Genomic DNA, 27,701 nt, shown 5'->3' with positions numbered 1-27,701 from the left:
TAGGGGTGATGATGGTGGAGGTGTGGTGGTGGTAGAGGAGTAGGTAGTGGTGGTTGTGGAAGTGGAATAGGTGGTGGTACGGCAGGGTATGGTGGTTCTGCAACTGTCGGGGTAGGGGAGAAAGGAGGTGAAGGTCGATTGTTTTGGGAAGAAGGGGATGTTTGGTTAGGTCATAGGGTTCGGTCGCTATGGTGTGCAGCGGGATCATCGAGTTCGATGTTTGGAGAATCTCGACCGTGGGATATGGAGATGAAAGATCAATCTGACGGTGAGATGAAGTGGATCCTGCAGCGACCGTTGGATTATACAATACAACAAAATTAACGACACCAGATGGAGTTAGGTGTTGTAGTGTTAAGCGGAAGTATCGAGGTTTGATGCGCAGGCAAAGAAGCGACCGTAGGATGCAGATGCGATCCAATCTGACGGTCGGGAATGGAGGAGGGTATGGATATAGAAAATGGGTTTGGGTAAGGGTTTTGGGCCTTGGGTATGCCAAGCCCATATCTTCTTTAAGAACAATTCTTCCTTCTTGAGCCCATTCCTAGCTTTTTGGACGTGCGCTCCATTCTTTGCGGCTTCCTTGCGTAATTTCTTCCGGCTTTTCACCACTCTTCAGCTCTTTTCCGCTCCGCAAGTCATCCAGACTTTATTTATTACCTAAAAATGCAAAATTAATTAATAAAAATATTTATTCTTGAAAACAAAGAAAATACAGAATATGGGATAAAATGTAGAATTAATGCACAAAAGATGAGTTAAATGCCAAGAAAAATATATAAAAATATGCACTTTTTAGCACTCATCACATACCTACCCAACTTATGACGACACGGGAGTCCAATACCTATCATATCCTTGCAAACACAAACCGTATTCTCGTCATCATAAGTTTTATATAACTTCAATTGTTTCATCATGCGATTTGTTGCCCATCTTGAAACTTTATGAACAACTCCCCTTAGAAGCAATTTTTCCTTAATATGTTCCATCCGGAATTGGTGTACACTAAATTGCATGCATTTCCTAATCTTTACGAGATCACGATTGGTGAATTCATGGATTGCTTCTTGGATCGACACAACTCCATTTTGACTACCAATTAGTATTTTCTTTAGTCGACCATGAGACCCCTCCGCAATGCTTGTCGCCTCGTTCTTGAAGTTACGATATTCATATGTCCATGCAAACACAAACCTCTCCTTAATCGTTAACCATTGTTTTTTACAATACTCAACCGGTTTTGGGTAGTCCGTGCCGTATTCATCCTCAAATTTCTTCAAGTTACATTCGTAAATTTCCTCGGTCATCGGCCAAACGATTTTGTCCCATGCTTTCATGAACATTTTCCAAATAATTCCATCCTCCTTCCACTTTTCTTCAAATAGCCTATCCTCTTCCTTACGTTCTTCCACGGTTAATTTACTAATGCGCTCATCCTCTTCCTTTGACCTCTTGGTACCCTTCCTTGGTCTTTTAGCTTGGAAATGATGATGGCAATTGGTTTTGAGATTGCATTGAATGTGCCACGTACATTGCAAGTTTTGGGCTTCCGGAAACACTACCGCTATTGCATGCATTAAGGCTTGATCGTTATCCGTTACAATAACCCTTGGAAAATTATCACCGTTATAAATGGACCTCAACGTCTCCAACATCCAAATGAAACTCACATTGTTCTCATGATCCATTAAACCCCATGCAATCGTAAACGTTTTTTGTCCGAAGTATGGCAAGCAATGTTCAACAACGGCATGTTATACTTGTTTGTCTTATAAGTAGCATCTATCAACAAAATTTGATGAAAGCATTGAGCCAATTGGATCATTTCGGGATGTGCCAAGAAAATACAGAACCACTATACCATCTCTTTTCTTCTCCTTCTCAAGGTGTAGCCGTGTAACTCCGCTAACCACTCCGATTGTTGCATGACCGTTCTACCATCCCATTCAGTCCTTTTGATCGTAGCTAGGGCCGACTTAATTGTAGACAAAGAAGACAAGTTGTCGGGGTCGTCCGCCTTTATTTTACTTAAGATCGCACTCGCTTTTTGGATCCGCATAGACCTCACCGTCTTCATTTGATGTGGTTTTAACTTGGCAACCATTACATGTCCAATTAAATCCAACGGATCATCATGGTTGTGACAATCGTTATCAACTTTATACATTTTATACTCTTTACCTTTAATACCATCGGGCTTATAGAAGACAATCTTAAATGGGCATCCTATCTTCTTGGTATTGCTTCGGTATTTCCTATTCGTCTTCCGTACGTACTTAATATTCTTTCCCTCGTGACTTTTTCGCGTCCCACCTCGCTCGCAAATCATTTCAAATCGAGTGTCACTAACATGATTATTTTGAACTACCACGCACATGTTATCTTTTGCCTTGTTCATAAGCCATTCCTTTGCCTCCTTCTTACTTCCAAATGTCTAAACGTGCATAAAACAAAACAAATCTAATAAGCATAACCATTTAACATATAAATTTTGAAAAAAAAAAGTAGTAATGAGTATACCAAATCGTTTGCATAGTATAGGGAAGTGTCGGGCCTCAAATAGAAATCATCAACAAACTCTTCAATGGCCTGCATATGAAAGCAACAAATTATTATACAATAATCGGAGGTTATTAAATAAGTCAAATTGCCGAATATACTATATTCGGAATCCTGTCGGTTATCCAAAACACCCGATTTATGCAAATGAATGTACACAGTTTACTGAGTGCAAAAAATGATATAATCGGAAGCTAAAATATATAGTAAAACAACCGAATATAAATAACCGGGAGATAACTTTAATCGATAAACATCCGGTTTTCAAGTTTTCGGAAATTTTATTTTGAGGCCACTGTTATATTCGGCAGTCAAATAATGTTAAACTATTACCGATTGTAAAGGATAAGAATACTGAGTTTTGAAATTTTTTGAGGAATTCGTTTTTGGGGCCATTCGGGGGAAAATAACTCTACATAACTACCAAATGTAGATTTTTTCGGAAAACCAGTTTGGGGTTTTTTCTCATATTCGGCAGTAAACTACTACCTTGGAACTACCGAATATACATATTTGGTACTCAGTGTGTTATATTCGTAAGTTTATTCGAGAAATTATCTATCGAATCTGGATAGTTCATGGCATTCAATGCATGCAATAATCGGTTTTTCTTGTTTACAAAAGCACACAAACGCATGCAAATCGAGTATTTGAGTTTCTTAACACAATACTTGTGTTTTACATGCATCGTTAGCTTCAATATCAGGCGATTCTCCATTTTCTTCCATGAAAGGGTCGTCTAGGTTTTCCTCTCCACAAAAGTTTGGATCATTCAACATATACCCCAAATCGTCTTCTCTAAACGGTCGTGAACCCTCAACATTTTGTTCTTCGCCATGATTCTCACCTTCTTCTTCATATCCATCCATTTTTGTAGTGATAAAATGGGTTTTCCCTTTTTTCCTTCACATTCTTCTCTATAACTCTAACAACTCAAAAATGAAAAAGAAATGGAAAAAATGAAACAGAAATCATTCTAATATTGCACCGACTACAATCGGGAGTCTGGGTAATATTTTGGCTTCCGATTACAATCGGAGGATAACAATGTTATCATATCCTCCGAATATATAAGGGTAATTTTGCCATTACGAATTACGCGAGATAAGGGCTGGCTACATTTTCCCTTTGGATGACCTTTTTTGTTTTATTGTTGGCCCCTAAATCCTTTTGAGTGGCCCCTAAAAACGCGAGGTTGATTTTTATCAAAAATAAAAAAAAAATAAAAAACTATGACCAAATTCAAACAATAACTGTTTATATTAAGCTTCTTGTCATCAATAGTACCAGTACGACTTCGTAGTAAGAAAGAAGATCCTACAGTTAGGTAACAAACACTCTCCTCTAGGCCATGGCCCATGATTCAAACCATTCTTGAGACCTAAGACTTAAATCTAAATCATACTCCCAATCCCATTCTTGAAATAGTCCAGTGTCTTCATCACCCATGTTACCAGTAAGTTAAAAAAAAATGCCATTCTTTTGCAATTGGTACACATCCATCACCTTTAATACTACCTCGAGAACAACAGAAAAACTGAAGACACTGGTGAGTGGTAAATCAACCCACAGCACCACCACTGAACTAAAAGTACCAAGAGCCAAAAACCCACCTAAGGAGAGAGGGAGAGGTGTTACCACTCACAATATGTTCCTGCAATTTCTCGTTGCAGACAACAGAGAAGAAAAAAAAATGGGGTTTATTTTTCTAGTTGTTGTACTAGTATTTTTCCAGGGGTTTCTTATTTCTCCGATTTCTTGTCTCCTCAACTCCGATGGTTTGTCACTTCTTGCCTTAAAAGCATCTATCTCGACTGACCCATATCATACTCTAAAATCCTGGTTAGAATCTGATGAAACTCCATGTAAGTGGTATGGTATAACTTGTAATATCCAAAACAGAGTTACACAAGTTTACCTTCCTAACAAAGGTTTTAATGGTTACATACCTTCTGAACTAGGAGCTTTAACATCTCTACAAAACCTATCTCTCTCTACTAATAACTTCACTAACATAATCCCTCCTCGTTTATTCAATGCAACTTCACTTGTTTCTCTAGATCTCTCTCACAACTCATTTTCTGGAACTATTAATCCAAATGATATCAAAACCTTAACATTACTTTCTCATCTTGATCTTTCCTCAAATCTACTAAATGGGTCACTCCCTGATTCTCTTACCCTGCTTCCACAAATCTCAGGAACCTTAAATCTATCTTACAATCGTTTCTCAGGTGAAGTTCCGTCGTCGTATGGGGAGTTCCCTGTGACGGTGAGTTTGGATCTCAGACATAATAATCTCAGTGGAAAAATCCCTCAAGTTGGATCATTATTGAATCAGGGTCCCACAGCTTTCTCTGGAAACCCTAATCTCTGTGGGTTTCCGTTATCTATTCAATGTCCTGAAGCTGCTGGAGAAGATCCTAGAGTCCCATTAAACCCTAATCAAAACCCAAACCCGAATTTTTCTTCAACTGGATCAAACATCTCGGGAAAGTCTAGAGGGATTTCAGCTACAGTCCCTATAATTTCTGCAATTTCTGTTCTTCTCGGAGTGTTCTCAATATCAGTATGGCTGTTGAGGAAAAAATGTGTCAAAGTGGAGGGCAAAATGGGGAAAGAAAAATGTGATAAAGGGGAGGAGGAAGAAGAAGATGAAGAAGGTCAAAAGGGAAAATTCGTAGTGATCGATGAAGGGTTTAGCTTGGAATTAGAAGATTTGTTGAGGGCATCAGCTTATGTAGTAGGAAAAAGTAGGAGTGGAATTGTGTATAAAGTGGTGGCTGGGAGATTATCTGGTGTTACAGGAGTCGTTGTTGCAGTGAGACGCTTGAGTGAAGGTGGTGGATTTTGGAGGTTTAAGGAGTTCATATCAGAGGTTGAGATGATTGGAAAGATTAAACACCCTAATGTCGTACGGCTGAGAGCTTATTATTTTGCTAGTGATGAGAAATTATTGGTCTCTGATTTCATCTCTAATGGTAGCTTGTACTCAGCATTGCATGGTAACATTTTCTTCTCTTTATTTATTTATTCTTTCAAATAATCATTTTCTGTGAGTCTACTCTAAATCAACGTACAAGAATGGCACTTTAATGAACTAATTATTCAAATGTTATAACTGTCAGATTGGGAGAGAAATATGGATATCATAAACATGATGATTAATATATATTTTGAATTCTCCATACATAATAAATTTAGATCTGAGATATGAGCAACTTGCTGATAAATAATAAGTGCGGGATTTGGTTACCAATTATTGGCATTATACTGTACAGCTTACGAAATGTGCTTGTCTCAAATGGAAGCCTCAAACTGAGGGTTTGCAAAATGGCCTCCTAGACAATGCTGAAAATATATACTGGACCCATAATTCACCTGCATAAGTAAAAAAGTTAGCTTCATGAGTGATTTTAAGTATAATATTATAGTCCTATTGGGGGTTGTAGTGCATATCTTACTTTCTTTTTTGTATTTAGCTGTAAGCCTGTAGTCATGGATTGGAACCTTAGGTTGAATTCATATATGTTACAAATGCTGACTCATTTTTTGTCTTTGTATATCCATGTGTATCTGTGTGGTGGTGATGGGTCTTATCTTATATGAAAATGTTGTTGGTTGATGCTACTTAAAGCTTTGTAACTTTTGTGCTTTGTTGGTTTATTTGCTGTAACTCATTTGTGAGGTTTTTATTTGTATCTATTGAATCCATTTACCTGCATTTTGGTCCCCTACAGGGCCTGCGCTACTTCCTTATCTTGTAACAGCATTAAAATTCAGCTTTGCTTTTTCACACGTTTGCTTGTGATAAAACTTTCTAGTTACTTCAGCAAGGAACTCATAGCTTCCTTTGTCTTGCTTCATGAGTTGTGTTTATTTTTGTCATTAGCATCATAAGCGTAATTAGATTCGTAAGATCAATGGAATGAGTCTTGTTAATATTTTTTGCAGGAGGACCTTCAAGTTCCTTACCGCCGTTATCATGGTCTGCACGTTTGAAGATCATCCAAGGTTCTGCTCGTGGTCTTGCATACATTCATGAGTGCAGCCCTCGAAAGTACGTCCATGGGAACATTAAATCATCAAAAATCCTTCTTGATGAAGATCTCCATCCATACATTTCTGGTTTTGGACTCACCCGGCTCATTTCAAGCACCAACAAAACCGCAGACCTCAATGCCGAGAAGAACAACTTGGCCCAGAAAGTAGTCGTCTCAGGATTTGGCTCAAAATCTCTGTCATCTCCAACATCAGTATACTTGGCTCCTGAAGCTCAGGTTTCCAGCAGCAAAATGTCTCAGAAATGTGATGTTTACTCTTTCGGGGTTGCGGTTTTGGAAACCCTAACCGGTCGCCTTCCGGATGTTGGTCCCGAAAATGATGAGAAGGGATTGGAAAGTTTTGTGAGGAGAGCATTCCAAGAGGAACGCCCATTATCGGAGATTATAGATCCGGCACTTATTCACGAAGTTTATGCAAAGAAACAAGTACTTGCAGCATTTCATATTGCTCTCAGTTGCACAGAATTGGATCCGGAGATCCGACCAAGGATGAGATCTGTTTCAGAGAGTCTTGATAGAATCGGATCTCCTCATTGAAACCTTAGTTGGAGAAGTTATATGTTGCTCATTTTGTTCTAGTAATGTACAAACTGACTTGGTAGATTGTTACTATATTTATTCAAATTTTCGATATTTACACCTTGACTCTACTGTGCCTGTAATCACTAAGTTGTTGTATATTTTGGACGAAAAAAATATCATCTAAAAATTAATCTGCCGGTGTTTCATGACATTCTCAGACCATCGTCATGCTCTTGATAAATGAGTCGTGAAACTATTGTGACCAGTATCCAGCATCCGTGTTTCCGGGAGTACGCTGTACGAAATATGCCTCTTATTTTGGATCCAGTTAAAGGCTTGTCTAAAAAGGAAAAAGAAAACAAACAAAGAAATAGTTAAAAGGCTTTTTCACTTCCGAGTGACTTTCTAAACTTTTTTTTTTATAAGAAAAAGAGTCTAGGCAACTATAAAGTTTGCCCGCTCACGATTACATCTAGGATGATGTCTGTTCTGATTCGAGCGCCAGGTTCATCCCTCAAAAGGACATTAATGTTATTACAGTGATCCAAATCATAGGAGTTTGTAGGAATCTGTAAAGCATGCAAGATAATAATTAAATTTGTTCCTCTCCAGGTAGAATCAGAGAAGAGGAGGGACTGTCTGGCCAATCTGGCCAGATTAGTGGCTGCTCTATTCTGTTGAACCGTCACTTTGGATAGCTTCCCGAGCACAAAATTAACTTGATGATTATTGTGATAACTGTCTTGTTGTTTTAGACTTCCTCTTGTGAAACGTTGTTGTACTTCCTCCTGGTAATACTCTTGTATGCCTTGAATTGTTACTTCAGATTCAGCAGCAAAGTTGATGTTGGCGTGCTGCATGGTTTTTCCCCAGGTCAGTGCTAGTTGAGCTCCTCTGCTGATTCCATTGGAATAGTCTTTGAAGTTTCTGATGCCCACACATTTACCTGTGAAAGACATGGCAATAAGAGAGTAGTTAGTATAAGATTGGGCATCACTAGTAGCTTGGTAAAGATCTGCAGGGTCAATGTGTAGGCTAATAGTGATTCCAAATTTATCAGAAGTGTGATTGTGAGGACTGTAGTTTCCAGAAGGAGAATTTGAGTTGTTTTTCCGATAGTATAGATTATTCAGGATGTGCCATGGCTTATGGTAGATTCTTGTATGGGTACAGAGGTGTTGAGTAATATCCATAACAGTAGCACACGCTGTTGGAGTGAGTTTTCTGAAAACCCAGTCGCATCTGGCTTTCCATATGAACCAACATGTAGTGGCAAATGTTTCATTCCAGCTAGCCATGTTGTTGTCAGCTTGGAACCAGTTGTTTAGCCAATCATGGAAATTATTGTACTGAGTGAAGAGATTATGATTTTGGCCAAACAGTTTTCTCCAAACATCAGTAGCAGCAGGGCAAGAGATAAGAACATGAGTTATATCTTCAGCACCATTTTTGCAATAGGTGCATAAAGGATCAATGTAACTCAAAATGCTAGCTGTCTTAGCATTAGTTGGTAGGATGCCATGGGCACATTTCCAGATGAAGAGCTGAATGGCAGGGTTTGTATCAAGACCCCAGATTTGAGTTCAAGGGGCAGTTGGAGTATCTGAGGTATATTTAACTTGGATCTGTTTATCATAAAGTGATTTGACTGAAAACTTGTTGTTGTTGGTGAGGGACCATCTGATTTCATCCTGTTCATCCATGAAGTGAGGTGTTTGAATAATCAGGTTTTGAATATCAGGTGAGAACCATTGGTTAATAATGTTGATATCCCAATCCCCATGGGTATTGAAGAGCTGATTAACAGATATGAGATTCTCTGGGCAGAGGCTTGGTTTTTGAAGTCTCCCTGGGAGGTTTGTGACCCATCTGTCATCCCAAATATGTATGTTCACTCCATTTCCCACCTTCCAAATGTAATATTATTGGAGAGGATCTATGCCTTCCAGAATTCCTTTCCAGATCCAAGAGTCTGTGGCCTTTGGTTTGGTATCTAATCTTATGATTTCAGTGTTGGGATAGTGGGATGCCTTCATAGTACTGCTCCATAGGGAGTTTGGCTCTGAGACAAGTCTCCAAGCAATTTTAGTAAGCATAGCCATGTTGAAGATTTCCATGTTTTTGAATCCCAGACCTCCTAATTCTTTGGGTTTGTTTACTGCATCCCAAGCAAAGTAATAGACTCATTTGGATCTGTCTTGTTCTTTATTCCATAAAAAGTCTCTTTGAATGGCATTGATCTCATTGCAGATGGTTTTTGGAATTTTGAAGCAGTTCATCTGGTATATACTAGTAGGGGAAGTGACAGACTGAATCATTGTCATTTTTCCAGCAGTAGAGAGAGTGGTTTTCCATCCAGTAAATCTGAATTTAAGCTTGTCTACACAAGGCTTGAAAGCTTGGATCTTGCTTTTTGTGGTGAACAGAGGGGAACCCAAATACTTGTCTGTTGGATTAATCCTTTGAACCTTCAAAGTATTACTGATGTTATCAGCAATGTCTGGGGCAGTGTTCTTGCTGAAGAAGATACCAGATTTTGAGAAGTTTATCAACTATCAGGAGGATTGACCAAATTCCTTAAAAATCTGAATGAGATTATTGCATTCCTGAAGATTAGATTTGCAGAATATCATGCAGTCATCATCAAAGAGCAGGTGATTGATAGACGGTGCATTCTTGCAAATCTGGATACCATGAATTTGTTGATGAGTTTCAGCATGGGTTAGATACTTGGATAGGGCTTCCATACAGAATAAGAAAAGATAGGGGGATAAGGGGTCCCCTTGTCTTAGCCCCCTAGAGGGTTTGAAGAATTTTCCTAGAGATCCATTGACCAGCACAGCCATACTTGTAGTGGAAATGCATTGAGATATCATGTTGCACCAATGAGAGCTGAATCCCATCTGAGATAAAACCTGAAGAAGAAAGTCCCAATTGACTCTATCAAATGCCTTTGCCATATCAATTTTGATGCCCATTGTGTCATTGTTTCCTTTTTTTCCTCTTCTAGTATTCATGTGCTGAATAATTTCATGAGCTATGGCTATGTTGTCAGAAATTTTCCTTCCATGGATGAAAGCAGATTGAAAAGGGGATATTAATTTTGGTAGAAGAGGTTTTAGTCTTTGGGCAATGAGTTTTGAGATGATTTTGTAAGTAGTGTTACACAGGGATATTGGTCTGAATTGAGCTAGTGTGATAGGTTTTTCGGTTTTGGGAATGAGGGATATGAAGGTGGAGTTCATTTCTTTGAGGATATGCCCAGTTGTGAAGAAGCTTTGAACCATGCGGATGATGTCTTCTCCCACAATGTCCCAGTTGGCTTGAAAAAAGTTTGTGGGGAAGCCATTAGGACCTGGAGCTTTGTCACCAGTCATGCTGAAGAGAATGTTTTTGATTTCCATGGGTTCAGGTGTTCTGATAAGGTTCTGATTCTCTTGGGTAGTAATTGTGGTGGGTATGAGCTTTATAATGAAGCGGTTTATATTGATGGGTTCTTCAGTGGCCATCTTGGAAAAATGATTGGTGAAAGTTTGGGTAATTTCAGCAGTATCATGGATCCAAGTACCATCTTCCTGTTGGATAGAATCAATCCTATTCCTCATATATCGTTTCTTAGCAGCAATGTGGAAGTACCCTGTATTTTTATCTCCAAGCTTGATATGTAGGTCTCTGCTCTTGCTCTTCCAGAAAGATTCTTGCACATGTTGCCAATGTGCCACCTGAATTCTTGCTTCTTTTAGCTCTGCTCCTCTAGATGAAGTTAACTGATTTTTTGTTATCCAATCCAGATGTTTGATGCAATCTTCTAAATTAGTTTTGATTTTGCCATAGACTTCCTTATTCCACTTCTTTAGCTTGACTTTGATGTCTCTTAATTTCCTTGCTATTTTTATGGCTAAAGATCCTTTATGAGTTATCTTCCAGCAGTCGGCTATAATGCTTTTGCAGTCTTCATGATCAAGCCAGGGACCAAAGAATCTGAAGGGGATTTGACCATGTCTCCAGCTAGGATTGGTATTGAGAATGATTGGGTTATGATCAGAGCCTAAGGCTGTGAGGTTTGAGATGGTGGTATTTGGGTGGTTGTCTAGCCAAGCTTCATTATCTAGGCCTCTATCTAGTCTTTGCTCTGTGAGCTGAGTACCAGATCTCTTGTTAGTCCACGTGAAAGGGCATTCAGTGTAGCTTAGATCAGAGAGATTTGCTTCTTCTATCTGGTTTAGGAAAATATCAGCTTCAACTTGATTGATAGGATGCTGGCTAAATTTTTCATGATCATGAAGGACAAAGTTGTAATCTCCCATAATCAACCAAGGTAAGGAGTTAGCAGCAAAGGTTTTTTCAATCATACTCCAGGAGTGTAATTTATCATTAATAGTAAAGGGACTCCCATAGTAACCAGTAAATAGCCAAGGTTCACCATGTAAATATTTAATGATGGCATTTATATGATGGTCAGAGAAATCCTCAATGGTGACATCAAGGTTGGTTTTCCAACCAAGAACTAATCCTCCAGTTGTTTTAGCTTTGCCCTTTGGTTCTACAAACCATAAATTAGTGACTCCTATATTTCCTAGGAGTTTTTTTAGATTTCTAGATTGTTGTTTGGTCTCAGATAAGAAGATTACTTCTGGATTATGTTTATTTAGCATGCTGTCTAGGTATCTAATAGTGTCAGCTTGTCCTAATCCTTGGCAATTCCAAGCTATGACAGAGTAAAATTTCCAAAAATAAGATATAATAGGATATGAGAAAATGATGATTTTGTAACCTAGGAATGAGTAAGATATCCTAGCAAAGTAACTGACAGTTAACCAAAGGTCAATCCTCATAGTTAAGATGCTGCGGGTGTAATTATATAAATGGATTATGATGTGAGTTACCTGGTTGTTTGTAGGCAAATTATCTCCTTCCAGATTGCTAGTAGTATTGCTTGATAATTGTTCCTCATCCATTGTTTGCTGGCTGTTGTACCTCTTAGCTGGGTGGTATGCATTCCACTGCATTGTTTGGTCCTCTGGCTCATACAGTTTACGTTTAGGATCCACAAGGTGGGGGTGTTGATCATCATCGACAGCTTTTAATTTTAGCTCATTTCTTCTCCTCTCCCATAGTAATCTTTTTTCTCTGGAGTGATCCTCCATCATCTGCTGTTGGATGGCAGCTAAGGTGGGGATGTTTTGGGATCCACTGTTGTTAAATGGTTGGTAAGGAGCAGTGGTTGGGAAGATGGTTGTAGGATCCAGGGTTTCCTTAGGCTCAGTGGGATTGGCAACATTATTAAATCTCTTTCTTGCTGCAGTCTTAATATTGGATTTCTTCTTCCCCTGAGAGTCTTTGTTTTTGTAGCTCTCCATCAGTTTTTTATGTCTTTTTTGACAAGCTAAGGCATCAGGGTTTGAGGTTGGAATTTCTCCAGTGATTGGTTTATCCATCCCAGCTTGAAAAATCAAATGTTGTGGTGGACCATCAAGTTCTTCACAGTGGTTTCTGAGAAGAGTAGTCTGTTGTGCTTTCCTCATTTTGATAGCAAATTCTTCAGCTCCAGTTTTATCAGTGTAATAATGAAGTAATGGTAGTCTGTTTGGGCTAGTTGGGGGAGTGGTGGTTTTGTTGGATGATAGGGGAGAATTGGGTGTGGATGGGAACTTGTTTAGAGGGCTGGAAGTGTATTGTTTAACTGGAGTTCTTTGGGAGTTGTCTTCTTCTTCAATGCATAATGGTCCAGGGTGATCAAGAGTTCTGCAGATTTTGCAGAAAGCAATACCAGTGAGAGCATAAGTTAGCTCAAGCCAGTGAGATGTAGATTCGTCTTCATAAGCATCAATGCCATATTTTAAAGGTTGGGTAACATCCACAGTGATATACACTTCTAGATTCTTCTCATCCTCATCTCTTCCATAAGGTTTCTTAGATCCTTGGTGAATACCAGCTGGAGCAATCATGTTTTTTTATGTCTGGGATAATGTGAGTTGGGATTCTCTTAACCAAAGCCCAAATGCAGACTTTATAGAAATTGGCTTCATCAATGAAGTCTGGTCCTGAGGATGGGACTTCAGTTAAAACAATGAGCTTGTTAAAAATTCCTCTTGTTCCTCCTTTTCTGAAAATTTTGTAGTCTTCAATGCTAGTCAACCTGATTTGGTAGTAATTTCTTCGTTTCTTCCAGAGAGAGACTTCAGAATTCCTTTGTAATTCCCAGTTGGTATTGATTAATCTTGTTATTTCTCTTGTTTCATAGGATATGTTGCTGCAGAATCTTCCAATGAAAACCCATTTCCAATCAATCTTCTTCTTTGGTAGAATGTTATCTTTGTTGATGAAGACTTTGGGGAAGAGGTCTGCTCGCATTTTTAGTGAGGAGTTCATTTTTTTCACTAGGTTGTTTATATTTTCTGTATTCTTAGTTCCTGAAGAGGAGGCCATGGGAGTATGGGTGTTGGATTTTTTATGGGGGAAGTTGTGAAAGGAGTAGAGGTGAAGGAGGATTTCAAGGCTTAGATTTGGATTGTCTTTTTGTTTCACTTTAATTTGAAATTTGAAATGTATGTTGTCAGTCTGCTTGAAGTACATACTATTTGTTTGATATAGTTGTTCAGGGGTTGTATGAGAGTGCCAAGATAAGTTAGAGCTGTGATGTTCAGACCAGGCATAAGACCAAGGATAAGACCATGGTTTCCAGCTAAGAGATTCCTTCACATGGCTGAGATTGAAGTTGCCTTGGACTACTAGCAATCTGAAGGAGCAGAACCTGTAAACATGAGCAAAGCCAAGACAATATCCATAATACTTGATGATCGTAATTTGCATATACCAGTACCTAGAAGAGTTGATCCATGTGATAACTGTGTATTCTATGTTCTGATAGTGATATAGGCTTTGTACTTTATCTTGAGAGATCATGATTATTTTGATAGTGAAAGACTATTCTAAGGTAGATGTGTACTCTAAGCTGGTATAGTGACCTGTGTGTTGTGGTTTGGGTAACATCCACCTAGTAATTTTTTGGGTTAGTTGAGGGAGTGGGTGGTTGTGTTTGATGATGTGTCGGTTGTGATAGGAGGTCAACCTTTGGTACATAATGCAGACGATTAAAAGACATATGTACTTTAAGATTCTTGTAATTTTGGACTGCAGTGTGACATTGACAAAATATGTGAGGGTTATGTGGGTTGCCTGTTGTATGAAAGTGATGTGTTCATAACTGTTACGTATATAATCAGAAACTTTTTTGTCTCTCATTGAGTGGGTTCTACTAGTGGGATTCAAAGTGAAAACGGTGATAATAGAAATATGTAACATGTCATTTACCTTGCTTAACTCAGTAGCTGGGTTAACACCATACCTGTAATGTGTGTGTCTACAAACCTTTGTCTTGAGCAGTGAGTGTGGTTCGCTAGAGGAGTGGTACATGTAATGTGCGCATTTGCTGACCTTTATTTTGAGTATATAGTGTGATCCGGTTCTGATAATGCTGGCACTGCGATTTGGTAGTTGGGGTAGATTCCAAAATTCATTAATGGAATCAGATATGAGAGTGAACTTGAGAGAGTGATTGTGGATATTTTCTTCTTCTAATTTTCTTGGGCTCCCAGATACAGACCCAATAGGATTTTCAAATTCATTTGAAGGTGGTGGGTCATAAAAAGGATTCAAATCCGGACTGGAGATAGACCGATTTGAATATTTGCTTTTCGAATCGTTGCCAGGTGTCTGTAGTCGCCCACGCATGACCAATAAGCGGAGATTGCGTTTGATAGGTCTTTGCATGCATAGCGCAGGCACGATCTTTTTTGAAATCTGAAATTTCTGATCTCGAAGAGTGCACACGGGTGGATAGGATGTATCAACTTTTGATCTTCTCATCCAGTATTTTTTAGAGGAAATTAGCAGTTCTATTTTCCAATTCCATAACTCTGTACCTTCCTTCATCCAATATCGCGGTACCCAATTTAGCAGTACCCAATTTAGACCCCAGCAAGTATCCCTATGACGAAGCGAGAGAATACTGAGAATTTGTGTCAGACTGAACAGTCGGCTATGTCGACTAATCAGGGGGCTAGTAATGAGGCAAGATGCAAGAGGACCAAGTATAGCATGCATGAGAAGCAGGTAATGATGTTTGATAGACTTGTGGTAGTTTTTGATTTTTGGGTATTGATATTTATATTTGTACTTGTATTTTGGTTTATCATTGAATTCAGTGTTGAAGTTGATCTGAAAATCTCTAATTTCCGGTATTTGCAGATAGTGGAGGTAAGCAGTGATGAGGATACAGAGTTGGATGATCAAGCAGATGTTGAATGCAGAGAGGGTGACCAGAGAGAGGAGCCTGTTGTGCATGATCAATCCAAATCTCAGGTGTTTAGTTCCCAGTTGCCCCAACTTCAAGCAGCAAAGGAGGGGTGGGTAATTTGGGTTGTTCACCCTGACAAAGGTCAATTCGTGGTCAAAGAAGGCATTAACCTTGTAGGGGAGGAGCACATTGTGAGTGGTGGTGCCAGCCAGGGATTCTTCTCTGCACCAGTTCCTGATACACACAAGCTCAAGATACGAGAGAATGAGCGTCTTGGCCATCCACAAGACACTGTAGTCTTCCCCAATTTGCTTATGCTTTCTCCCAAGATGCGTCGGTTGGCGGAATCTGCAGTTGATCTTGCCTTGTTCGGTCCCGGAGAGGTAACTGCTTCTTCTGATATGCCTGATGATGTGATTTTGCCTGTGCCTATTCCCAGGGGAAATTACTCTGCGACAAGGCCGAAGGCTACCCCATAGCAAGACTGGGTTGGTAGTGCAGCTGCAGCAGGAGATAATTTCTGTGGTAGCCTTGTCCTTCCAGATGGAGTGAGTGGATTCGTGTGAAGTTTTGGCTTGCCGTTTTTTGTAGTTGATGGTTTTGTACGAACATTTAGCAGTACTGTTGTTGTGTTTGTTTAATTTGGGCATGTATCTGGTAGTGTTTTGGTTGCTGTTTATATGACTAAAGGTATTTTGACTAGTGATGGTTGTTTTATCACAGTTGTAAATAAGGTTTATTTTGATGTGTGTAGTAGGATTTTGATTTTGAATGGTTCTAATATGATATTGGGTACTGAGTTGGGTATTGTGGTTTGAAGTTACCTCAAAGTTTGTGTTGGTTAGTATTTGGATAGAGGCATGGGATTGATTTAGTATAGGAATATCTTTATCATGGCTGACATTTGAGTTTTTCCAACTAATAGCAGTTATCTCGTTGGAATCAAGAGAGTAGAGAGTTATAGCATTATTTGAATGTAAGATAGCATAGGGAAGACAAGCTTTCAAGCTTACCAGAATCTAGAAGAAATTGGGTAGCAGTCTTGTCATCATACTCGCTCCATTGAGAAGACAAGCTTTCAAGCTTAGATTTGCAGAGCTTTAAGTATTTCCATGGCCAATTTGAGTCGAGAGCTGACTGAGTATCCATATTTTGTAGAATGTTGAGAACTTCCAGCAGACATGTTTCAATAAGTGAAGACCTTATCTGCATCAGTGAAAGGATATTGGGTGATTTGTGAGTTTGAGGCGACTTGATTTCAGGTGATTCTTTGGTGATTGTGAGGCTGTGATTGTCAATTGAGTGATTTTGATCAATGCAGTTGCATTGATCGTTTGAATTGAGTGATTTGAGAATCATTTAAAACACCGGCTAGTACATCCGGCTAACTTCAGGCTAAAAATGACTGTTATAGGACCGTTAGGAGGATAAGACAAAGAGAGATCAGGGGAGAAAGCCGGAATAAGAGGAGAAAATCAGGTTAGGAGAGAGGAGAGAGGGCGGAGTATTGTTTTGAATTGTTTTGATATTTTTGTCCCAATGGTGCAAGCAGACCTTGCAAGATCATGGGAGGTTAGACATGTCCAACCATCTATCTTCATCACGATGGGTGCAAGCAGACCTTGCAAGATCATGGGAGCATCTATTTGCCTCCTGAACTGCGCGAGTGAACTCAATGAATAAGACTTCTCTAGAGAAATGAAGGCAGTCGCTTTTTTTTAGTGCAGTTGGATAAGGAGAGGACAGAAGCCCGCTTGATAGCTACCAGACACGCCTGGGTTTCTGCAATCCAAGGATTAGACTGCTGTAGAATAATTGTTTTACTGCCGAAATGTTCCCCCCAGTCACCGCTGCACTGGCCGAGATGAAAGAATCTAGAGCTCCATCAATGTTGATCTTTACCATGGGTGGATCAGGAGGAATCCAAGCCACTTGGTCAATGTTCAGCGAGTGGTTTCAGTAAGGTTTTTTTTACCCGAGTCAAAATGTTGCATAGAACTATCAATGAGTCGACTCCGATTCTCCCGCTCCCCAGGACATTGAATGAAACCGCAGTTAAAACGCTTTGAATTTTAAAACTTCTGATTTTTACTGTGAAATAAAAACTGGTGTAAGATTTTGCTTATAACATTATTATATTCCTTCCTCGAGATCTTCTGTGTGATTCTTCAAAAACATCAATGTTATCGTTTTGATACTTCAGTTCAGCTCATCTCAGTTACTCAAATTCTACCAGGAAACCACCATGAACACATTAATGAATCCAAACCCTAATTTATCATCCCCAAATTTTTCAATCCGAACAAAAAAGCTCAGACTTTTAACAAATTCTGGCCAGCAAATCTCACTTGTCGCACCAGCAAACAAAACCCATACTTCAATTCGTTCTAAGAGAGCAGATTCAATTGTAAGATGTGTTCTAGATTCATCAATTATTGATCAACTAGGGCTGTCTGAATCTGGCCTTCATAATCCTTCGATATCTACTTCATATCGTAGTTTGGATATCCCTAAACCTAATCAAACTTTATTGGATGCTCAAGCAAGGGTTTGTACTGGTCCTACACAGACTAAACCCCTGACTGAAGAACAAACTTTGAAAGTCTTGGATACCATTTTGAGATCAGGTAATTTACCCCTCTCATTGAAATTTGTTAGTATTTTTATGGTAAAACCCGAATTTTGTTGTCATTTTTTTATGTTAATATATCATGTTTGATATTGTTTGTGCTACAGCGAGTGGAAAATTGGGAGATGGTGAGGAAGAGGTTTCAAGAGCACAACTTGGGGCATTTTTTGCTGGAATGACAATTCGAGCGAATTGTTTTTCAGAAGCTACTCAATGGAGTGAAGGAGAAACACGTGCAATGAACGCGTTGTGGCCTCGACTAATTCGAGAACTACCAGCTGATATCATTTTTATTGCTGATCCTGAAGGTTCAATTATGGGAGTTGGTACTTCAATTGGACCTCAGTTTGTTGGGAATGGTCCTAATGAGATGAGACTTGTTGGTGCTCTGAGAGAAGTTTTGGCAGGTGGGCATCTTGGATTTGAAGAAGTTCAAGGTGTATTACGAGATGTTCTTCCTTTAGAGACTGGGATGCACGGAAATGTGAGTGAGTCATTGTTTTCGGCGTTCTTGATAGGTCAAAGGATGAATCGAGAAACTGATCGCGAGCTTAAAGCCTACTGTCTTGCCTTCGATCAAGAACATGGTAAGTATTATTAGCATTAGATATGTTTTCCACTTCGTTCGGCATAAAAAAAATTCTGATGTGACATATTTGATACTAGTGGTGTTTATATGGGTTACTGTTTTACCAGGTCCTCCACCAGTTGCCGATGTTAAGTCACTGACCCATTATGGTGAACCCTATGATGGAAATACCCGTTTCTTCAGAAGCACATTGTTTGTCGCTGCTGTAAGAGCATGCTACGGGGAAGCAAGTTTGCTTCATGGTGTGGAATATATGTCACCTAAGGTCAGCATTCTGTACACACGTATACAAAATGCTTCTGAGAAACCCTTATTTTTTTAATTGTCTAAAACTCTTTTTACAGAGATGCATCCTTATCATGAACCCTACTGTTATACCATTTGTGCTTGCCAGATTAGTTTTTTATGGAATTTCCTCTGAAATGTTGAGTTGTTAAGGTTTCCAGGGGGGAATAACAGAAGAACAAATGCTGAAGTTCATCGGAGCGAACACTCATTTATCCCCTCTTCAGACAAAAGGACTTCTTGAGGTGCAATAATAATCATCAAAAATATCTTGGCCACAGCCACCTCCATCCGTATATCCTTCTTTCTTCTTTCGTTTCTAATTAAAAAAATTATGGATATGTTACGTTTTGTTTCAGGATGAGGACGTCGGTTTCGGATATTTAAGTCAACGTGAAGCTCGTCCATCACTGTATGCTCCTTTCTATTCTCTTTATTTTTTTAGCTCCTTGATGAAATGAATTGACATTGCTTCTGTTAGTGAATAGTTTCTAACCATTTATTTCCAACTGATACTTCATATCTGCAAGTTATATGCATTCCGTGGAAGTAAATTTTAAATAAGAATCCAACAGAATTCACAGCTGTAAATGTGGTATCCTATATATAGCTTTCAGTGTGGTGAAGTGGCACATACTATTCATATCATACTGATAGGAGAATGAAAACCAATAGCTTCCCAATGATTATAAGTGAGCTGACGTCAATATATCCAGTATTCTGTAGTGCCATTTATGTACAATCGTAGGCTTATACTGTATAGTTGTATTATGAGGGTAAATCAAAACTGGGATTACCACTAACATCAGATGTTGCTTTTGTAGATACTCGTTACGTGGACTGAGGGAACACATGAAAAAACGTCCACCTATTGCAACTTCTGAGAAAGTCCAGCAGTTTGTGAGGGTAAGTGCTATAGTATCGTCTAGCTAAAGTTTCAAAATTGATACAGACTCTTAGGTCATAAAATATATTCATCTACTGCTAAGGCCGCAGTCCGCAAGGATCTAGATGTCTTGTGGGCAGCTAAAGTTGTATTTGACATTATTTATTGGTCCTCTTTCATATGGTATATGATATATAGGTAACAAAGTTGAAGTGTGTAGCATGCATGCATTTATATTGTGCATCATGCCCAAGAAGTTTATGTGCTGCTTATTGGATGCAAAAGTGTGGACAACTATGTCTCGGTATCTCTTTTTTTTTTCTTGCATTTGCACAGATTAGATGGACATCATTTGTGTCTGTTTTACACAATGACTTGAATGTGTAAAACAGGAGGACTACATAGTTGACTTTAGAGTGCTTTGGTTTTCTTAACAGGCACGTGGAAAGGAAGCTATTGTTGCTGGGTTCTATCACGAAGGCTATGAGGATCCGTTGCTAATGCTTATGAGAAGAAGAGGTGTCCATTCTGGTTTGGTTGTGAAGGTATGCAAATTGATGTATACATTCCTGATCCTAATTGCATGCAGGCGTTGAATAAGTGCCTTGATGAAGGTTGCCTTTTATTGTTATATTGTTCTATTTCTCTTTCAAATTGTGTGATTCTTCTAAATCGTAACAACCGGGGTTTAAAAAAATACGTTGAAGCAACGCGATGCTTTTTCCTTTAGCGAGGTGATGCGCAGCTTTGATGCTTTGCCTCACATTGCAAAAGGGAAATGCTAGAAAAATAAGTAAATGATAAACATAACTCATAACTCATGTGAAATTCATTATAGTCATCAACCTATTATGCGTATATAAAACCTTATAGATACCATGTTGCAATCTGCATGCTACAGCCTCCATCTTTTCTTTATAAAGTTCGATACTTGTCTTCTTTAAGTGGTATTTATTCCTAGGGCTTTAAGAAGAAGAAAAAAGAAAGAAAAAAACGCCTCAAGGCCCGTGTTTTGGCCTTTTTATGCTCAAAAGGTGTATGCCTCGAACCAAATGCACAAGCATCAGTATGAAAAAAAAAATGAAGCACAGGAAGGCAAGCCTTGGAATGTTTTTTTGAACAGTGTTAATAACAATTAGCTACCTAAGTTGTAGCCTACGAAAAACTTCGATGGTTTGACCTTTTCTGTTATCATTCATGGTTGGTGTAGGGAGAAGAAGGAGCGCTTTCAATGACAACAAGAGTACGATCTGCACAGGCAACAAAAGGCCCCCCAGTAAACTACTGTGCAGGTTTTCGGTCATTGAGCTATCCATTTGTATCTGAAGTGGATGGTAAGAAACTTTTCTTGTGCTTGGTATCTTAGTATTTCTTCAAGTCATCAGTTTATAAGAGCTTGGTACGACTATCATACTTCATCTTGAACGCCCCTTCTTTTCCAGGATCATAAGAACTTATCTTTGAGGTTCAAATTTGAATACAGGAGTCTCACGTGAGAGTTTCAGTGTTGAGGTTAATGCTAAAGATTATGGTTTTGAACCCACAGATACTCCCAGAACTGATAGATCGGTATGTCTCGTCTTTCTCTTTATGATGGTTAGTATAAATGCAATCTGGCTCGACCAGACAGCAATCATATTACACCACCGCCACCCTCCCTCTCTTTGTCGTTGACAATTCCGTCTTCTCTTATGTTATTAGGTTTTGAGGAACATAGAACTGGGTCTAGCAGCACTAAGTGGTGAAAAGGGGCCAGCTTATGATAGGATAGTGTTGAATGCTGGAATGGTAGACCATTTGCTTGGTTGTGATGGTGCAGAAGACGTTTCCGCAGCATTAGATAGAGCAAGAGAGGCCATCGATAGTGGTAAAGCATTAAGCAGATTGTTGAATTACGTAAAGGCATCCCACAGAATTTAAGTTAATGAGCTTCTAGTCGCTCTCATTTGTTTTTTTTCTTTTGTTTATTCAGTTAAATGTAACTTGATGCTTAATAAAGGAGGTTGCTGAGTGAAAACAAAACACCAAGTAATCTCGAATTTTGGTTCTATAATGCATTTTTTTCGTTTATTAGTGGACAATTTGTTACACGCTCCCTGTACAAAAAATCACCGAGGGTTTATGTTCCCATGGTGATCAGCACACCAATTTCCATGCTTCTTAGCGGGAGTTTCGTAAAAATTTGGACATGGAAAATATTTTGGTTTCTTATTTAGGTAAAGAGTATTACATTAACTAGTTGGGAAGCCTAACAAGCAAAGCACCAACAACGTACTACTACATTAATTGAACAAATCTCAGACTTTTCGGAGGGCATGAAATTTTGGGAAACGGGATGACCAGCTGAGTTAGGTGCCCATTGTTTATGTGTTATTTAGGTTAACCAGTAAATTATAATTATACGTCATTATATAGTAAATTGTATCGATTTAATTTTATGTTCATGTTTGAGATGTATTTTTTAGAAACAAACATCTAGTTTCAAACCTAGTTAGCGAGGGATGCGTCAAAATTTCGGACCGACAAAAATTCATTAATCGGGTAAGTAAAATATGCGGTCAAACATGCACAATAAGGGAAAAGTTCCGAACCTGTCAATTCACATTTAATGCGTTTCACATATAAAGTGCGACGTAAAAAATTCGGACAAGTAGAGATAGAATATAGAAAAAGAGAGACAGGCAAGAGAAAGGAAGATCTTATTCACTAGATATGAAATACATGTTGCATATGTTTAAGCCTCTCCATATATATATAGCTACTAGGTATCATCGGGATCTTACGGTCTCCGGCTCAACCTCGGATGAGTATCATGTGTCACATAATTTACATGCACTATGTACATTGTGGAGATTTTGATTTTCGACTTTCTTTATTATTATTGCGAAGCATATCTACACTGTAAAATTTACACGAATTATTTCGACCTTTTCACCATTGTACACAAATGTTTATATTCTTTCCACGACCAAAACTTTTCCGGATCCAACACCTGTCAATATCTTTGCCTCAATTTTTGTTGCATGCAACTCTCTCGCTGAGACCATGACAAATGTATTGGATTTTATATGATTTGAAAGTCGATTACTTTCGTAGCTATCTAGTTGAATGTAAAGTATCTAAAGTCAAGTAAAATATTCATCTATCACTAAGACTAAGTCATATGGGCTAGATTGAGCTGCTAGATTAGTTACACCATAGGACTTAGGAGGTTGTCCTTGCTGACGTGGACTGCTAATCTAACTGCTAGATTAGCACACCATAGGACTTAGCCTAAGTGTGAAAGGACAATAGTCACACATCACTAGTTTCCGCATAATGAACTTAAAATATAATATGGAAGGGCCGCTCCACTCATTGCCAATTGGTTTTGAGTTGGATGCCCGTAGACTTTAACATGGTATCAGAGCAGGTTATTTGCGACGAGTCATTTGACCGCGCCTTTACTCCGCATCACCAGATTTAATTGTTCACGTGTTAGACCCAACGAGGCTACACGTGAGGGGGAGTGTTGAGATTATTAATCCCACATTGTCTGGGTAGTCTAAGATCCTGCAGTTTATAATCTCTTAGGGCCTCTCCACTCATTGCCAATTAGTTCTGAGTTGGATGCCCGCAGACTAACATGGTATTAGAGCTAGGCCCGTACGCTGGGTGTAGGCCGAATTAGTGGCCACCGTGACCGAATGACTGGTCACTCGTATGACCTGTACGTGGGGTGGACCGTGACCTAATGTCACCTGCACACCCATGACCCACACGTGCGTAGGTCCACGTGTTAAGCCGAATGACTGGCCTTACACGTGAGGGAGGGTGTGAAAGGACAAATAGTCCCACATCCCTAGTTTCCGCATAATGAAATTAAAATATAATATAGAAGGGCCGCTCCACTCATTGCCAATTGGTTGGATGCCCGCAGACTTTAACATGGTATCAGAGCTAAGCCCCAGACCCAGACCTGCGTACGCCGGGTGTAGGCCGAGTTACTGGCCGAAGTGTTTAACCGATTTTGTCACTTGTACACCCGGGGTGTAGGCCAGTGCCGATACTGGCCGAGGTGTTACCCCCTGATTTAGTCACTCACCTGTGTACACCTGTTACCGATAGACTGGTAACTCGTACGTAAGTCCACGTGTGAGGCCCAGTGACTGGTCTTACACGTGAGGGGGAGTGTGAAAGGATAAACAGTCCCACATCGCTATAATCCGCTTAATTAACTTAAAATGTAATATGGAAGGGCCGCTCCACTCATCGCCAATTGGTTATTTGCGATGTTTTCTAACATGGTACCAGAGCAGGCTATTTGCGAAGAGTCATTTGACCGCGCCTTTACTCCGCGTCACCGATTTAATTGTTCACGTGTTAGACCCAACGAGGCTACACGTGAGGGGGCGTGTTGAGATTATTAGTCTCACATTGTCTGGGCAGTCTAAGATCCTGCGGTTTATAATCTCTTAAGGCCTCTCCACTCATTGCCAATTGGTTTTGAGTTGGATGCCCGCAGACTAACAAGGTATCAGAGCTAGGCCCGTACGCGGGGTGTAGGCCGAATTAGTGGCCACCTGACCGAATGACTGGTCACTCGTATGACCTGTACGTGGGGTGGACCGTGACCTAATGTCACCTGCACACCCATGACCCACACGTGCGTAGGTCCACATGTTAAGCCGAATGACTGGCCTTACACGTGAGGGAGGGTGTGAAAGGACAATAGTCCCACATCACTAGTTTCCGCATAATAAACTTAAAATATAATATGGAAGGGCCGCTCCACTCATTTCCAATTGGTTTTGAGTTGGATGCCCGCAGACTTTAACATGGTATCAGAGCTAAGCCCCAGACCCAGACCTGCGTACGCCGGGTGTGGGCCGAGTTACTGGCCGAAGTGTTTAACCGATTTTGTCACTTGTACACCCGGGGTGTAGGCCAGTGCCGATACTGGCCGAGGTGTTACCCCCTGATTTAGTCACTCACCTGTGTACACCTGTTACCGATAGACTGGTAACTCGTACGTAGGTCCACGTGTGAGGCCCAGTGACTGGTCTTACACGTGAGGGGGCGTGTGAAAGGATAAACAGTCCCACATCGCTATAATCCGCTTAATTAACTTAAAATGTAATATGGAAGGGCCGCTCCACTCATCGCCAATTGGTTATTTGCGATGTTTTCTAACATGGTACCAGAGCAGGCTATTTGCGAAGAGTCATTTGACCGCGCCTTTACTCCGCGTCACCCGATTTAATTGTTCACGTGTTAGACCCAACGAGGCTACACGTGAGGGGGCGTGTTGAGATTATTAGTCTCACATTGTCTGGGCAGTCTAAGATCCTGCGGTTTATAATCTCTTAAGGCCTCTCCACTCATTGCCAATTGGTTTTGAGTTGGATGCCTGCAGACTAACATGGTATCAGAGTTAGTCCCGTACGCGGGGTGTAGGCCGAATTAGTGGCCACCGTGACCGAATGACTAGTCACTCGTATGACCTGTACGTGGGGTGGACCGTGACCTAATGTCACCTGCACACCCATGACCCACACGTGCGTAGGTCCACATGTTAAGCCGAATGACTGGCCTTACACGTGAGGGAGGGTGTGAAAGGACAATAGTCCCACATCACTAGTTTCCGCATAATAAACTTAAAATATAATATGTAAGGGACGCTCCACTCATTGCCAATTGGTTTTGAGTTGGATGCCCATAGACTTTAACACTAAGTAAATTGATAGTGAAATGAAATGACATCCACATACAACCAATGTTAGTCAACATGCAACGAAAATCAGTGGTAGTAAATAACCCGCCGAAGTGTAGTGACCAACGCCTTGAGGAGGGACCGGTACAACAACAGTAGGATTTTTGACAACTTCAATACGTGTTTTCTTTACTCCGAGGTAGACTTTTCTACCGTGACACACTTCACCTTCCTTTCCATTCACTATATACCCTGTGACGATTATGATTCTTTCTATATCTTGTAAATTTACACTTTCTTTTGAGGAGTCCATGTTTTCATTGTAGCTTGGAGGATTAATTAGGATATGAGCAATCAATTAACAAAGTGATTTATTTACAGAACTTTTTTGACACACTTGATCATAAACTACCAGATATGTAGATAGGATTTTCTTCCTTTGATGATTGGAATTACACCATTGATGTCTCTTTTTCTAGACGTTCCCTGCAAAACCGATAAATTTATCTTTCTTGTCAATGTAAAATCTACGATGTGTACCTCATATTTACTAAACAAAATAGATAAACTGTAATAATGCGTATTGTTGATACATGAAAATAATTACCCTCTAATAGGACTTGGGAGCCCTCGAAGAGAGGACAAGCCCATTAGGAAAATGGTGACTTGGAGACTAAAGTCCAAGTCCAATAGGATATGTCCATGAAGTAGCAAGGATAAGGAGGGAATTAATGAGGAACTAGGGGTCACACTAAGGGGAATGGCAACAATAGTAAATAAAAAGGTTCCAATGACATGAGAGATGTCATGGGAAGAATGAATTTTGGGGAAAGCCTATAAAAGAAGGACATAGTACAATGGAAAGTAAGCTCTTTCTCATACTATTCTAGGAAAAGGTGTAGTCATTGTTGTGACCAGGACGTGGAAGACCTATATCATCTTTACCTCTCAATATTTGGCGACCACAACCGGAGGCTCGTCTCTCGTCCACCATGACACACCAGCAGACACCAGCGCAGGCGCGTCAGAAAATCAGCTAACCGATCGACCAATCAATCTTGACGAAGTAACAATAGGAGATGAGCACGAAGACAGCGAGGAAGAAACACTAACGCGAGGCCTAGTCACAAACCCCATGACGCAAAAGGCCAGGTAGAAAAGACGAAAGGGGCACAAGAAAAAGACAAACGACAGACAATCGACGACACGCGCTCAACGCCACTAACTTTACGAGATATACAGAAAGAGTTGGAGATCCATATCCGAAGAAAACAAGAGAAATTTTTTTTAAGAGAATATGTAACAGTAGGGGAGCACGATATTAACGCCACTCGCGGCTATGTCGCAGGAAGCGATAGCAGAGTACCTAGAGATAAACTACCGCGTAATAAAATAAGATAATTACGACTTCATGAATAACTCATATGTCCCTGAAGTCGCCGAGTATCAGTACCCGGAGGATGACACATCACCCAAGTTCAAAATATATGATAGACATGGGAATGCGCATGAACACCTTAGCCGGTTCCTGATAACTATGAACAATCATGCCTCTGACGGAAGGTTATGTTTAAGAGAGTTCCCCAAATCACTCACGGGTACGGTATTCACTTGGTACGATAATCTGAAACCGGGAAGCATCGACTCATAAGCATCCATGTCTGTTCTCTTCCTCAGAAAATTCTATCCATCCAAGAGGAAGATTATATCGAAAGATCTGAGCAGACCAACCAGCGGATATGAGAAGAAATAGGAGGGTACATCACTCGTTTCTGTCATTTCGCGCTGGGTTACCACGAGGATATCAAGGAAGGAGCACTGGTGGAGATCTGCATACGCGGAATGACGCCCGCTTTCAGGAGAAGTTTAGTTAATTTCAGGCTCCAAACGTTCGTCGAGTTTGAAGAAGCAACAGAAAGGATCGCCAAACACGTTGATGATTCAAGTATAGACCATGCTTGGTACTACAAGGTTAATACGACATGAATGGCTCCGAGAAACACGCGCCCAAATAACAATCTAAATGGGTGGATTTTCCTGCATTTCAAAATCCTAATGAAAACCAAGGGGGAACCAGAGGACCAAGGCGAGACTTCGACCAACCACCCCCTTTGTCATGCAGTCGGGAACAAATTGTCGGATTATTGGAGCAGTGGATAGCAAATAAGGAAAT

The 27,701-nt window shown here is 40.0% G+C and overlaps 2 protein-coding genes across 2 annotated transcripts; both read left to right on the top strand.

The window, feature by feature from the left end:
• The first annotated feature begins 4,097 nt into the window (after positions 1 to 4,097).
• LOC113282334 (receptor protein kinase-like protein ZAR1) lies at positions 4,098 to 7,271 on the top strand. The gene is made up of 2 exons (XM_026531322.1): positions 4,098 to 5,567; positions 6,517 to 7,271. The coding sequence occupies exons 1-2, from the start codon at positions 4,211 to 4,213 to the stop codon at positions 7,161 to 7,163; spliced, it is 2,004 nt and encodes a 667-aa protein (XP_026387107.1). The 5' UTR covers positions 4,098 to 4,210; the 3' UTR covers positions 7,164 to 7,271.
• A 10,309-nt stretch (positions 7,272 to 17,580) lies between these two features.
• Positions 17,581 to 21,917, top strand: LOC113282333 (anthranilate phosphoribosyltransferase-like). The gene is made up of 10 exons (XM_026531321.1): positions 17,581 to 18,074; positions 18,184 to 18,663; positions 18,773 to 18,930; positions 19,112 to 19,195; positions 19,310 to 19,362; positions 19,775 to 19,856; positions 20,274 to 20,381; positions 21,047 to 21,170; positions 21,320 to 21,405; positions 21,538 to 21,917. Exons 1-10 carry the CDS (start codon positions 17,693 to 17,695, stop codon positions 21,754 to 21,756), a joined length of 1,776 nt encoding a protein of 591 aa, XP_026387106.1. The 5' UTR covers positions 17,581 to 17,692; the 3' UTR covers positions 21,757 to 21,917.
• Positions 21,918 to 27,701: the final 5,784 nt, after the last annotated feature.

The sequence above is a fragment of the Papaver somniferum genome, chromosome 5 (assembly GCF_003573695.1).
Source record: "Papaver somniferum cultivar HN1 chromosome 5, ASM357369v1, whole genome shotgun sequence".
NCBI classification, from domain to species: domain Eukaryota; kingdom Viridiplantae; phylum Streptophyta; class Magnoliopsida; order Ranunculales; family Papaveraceae; genus Papaver; species Papaver somniferum.
The sequence above is the reverse complement of the archived record's forward strand: the minus strand, read 5'-3'. Positions and strand labels throughout refer to the sequence as shown.

Coding starts and splice junctions, on each gene's coding strand:
- LOC113282334 (XM_026531322.1), top strand. CDS start 4,211: ATGTTCCTGCAATTTCTCGTTGCAGACAACAGAGAAGAAAAAAAAATG. Junction 5,568..6,516: donor CTTGTACTCAGCATTGCATG/GTAACATTTTCT, acceptor TATTTTTTGCAG/GAGGACCTTCAAGTTCCTTA.
- LOC113282333 (XM_026531321.1), top strand. CDS start 17,693: ATGAACACATTAATGAATCCAAACCCTAATTTATCATCCCCAAATTTT. Junction 19,363..19,774: donor CGTGAAGCTCGTCCATCACT/GTATGCTCCTTT, acceptor TTGCTTTTGTAG/ATACTCGTTACGTGGACTGA. Junction 21,171..21,319: donor ATTTGTATCTGAAGTGGATG/GTAAGAAACTTT, acceptor ATTTGAATACAG/GAGTCTCACGTGAGAGTTTC.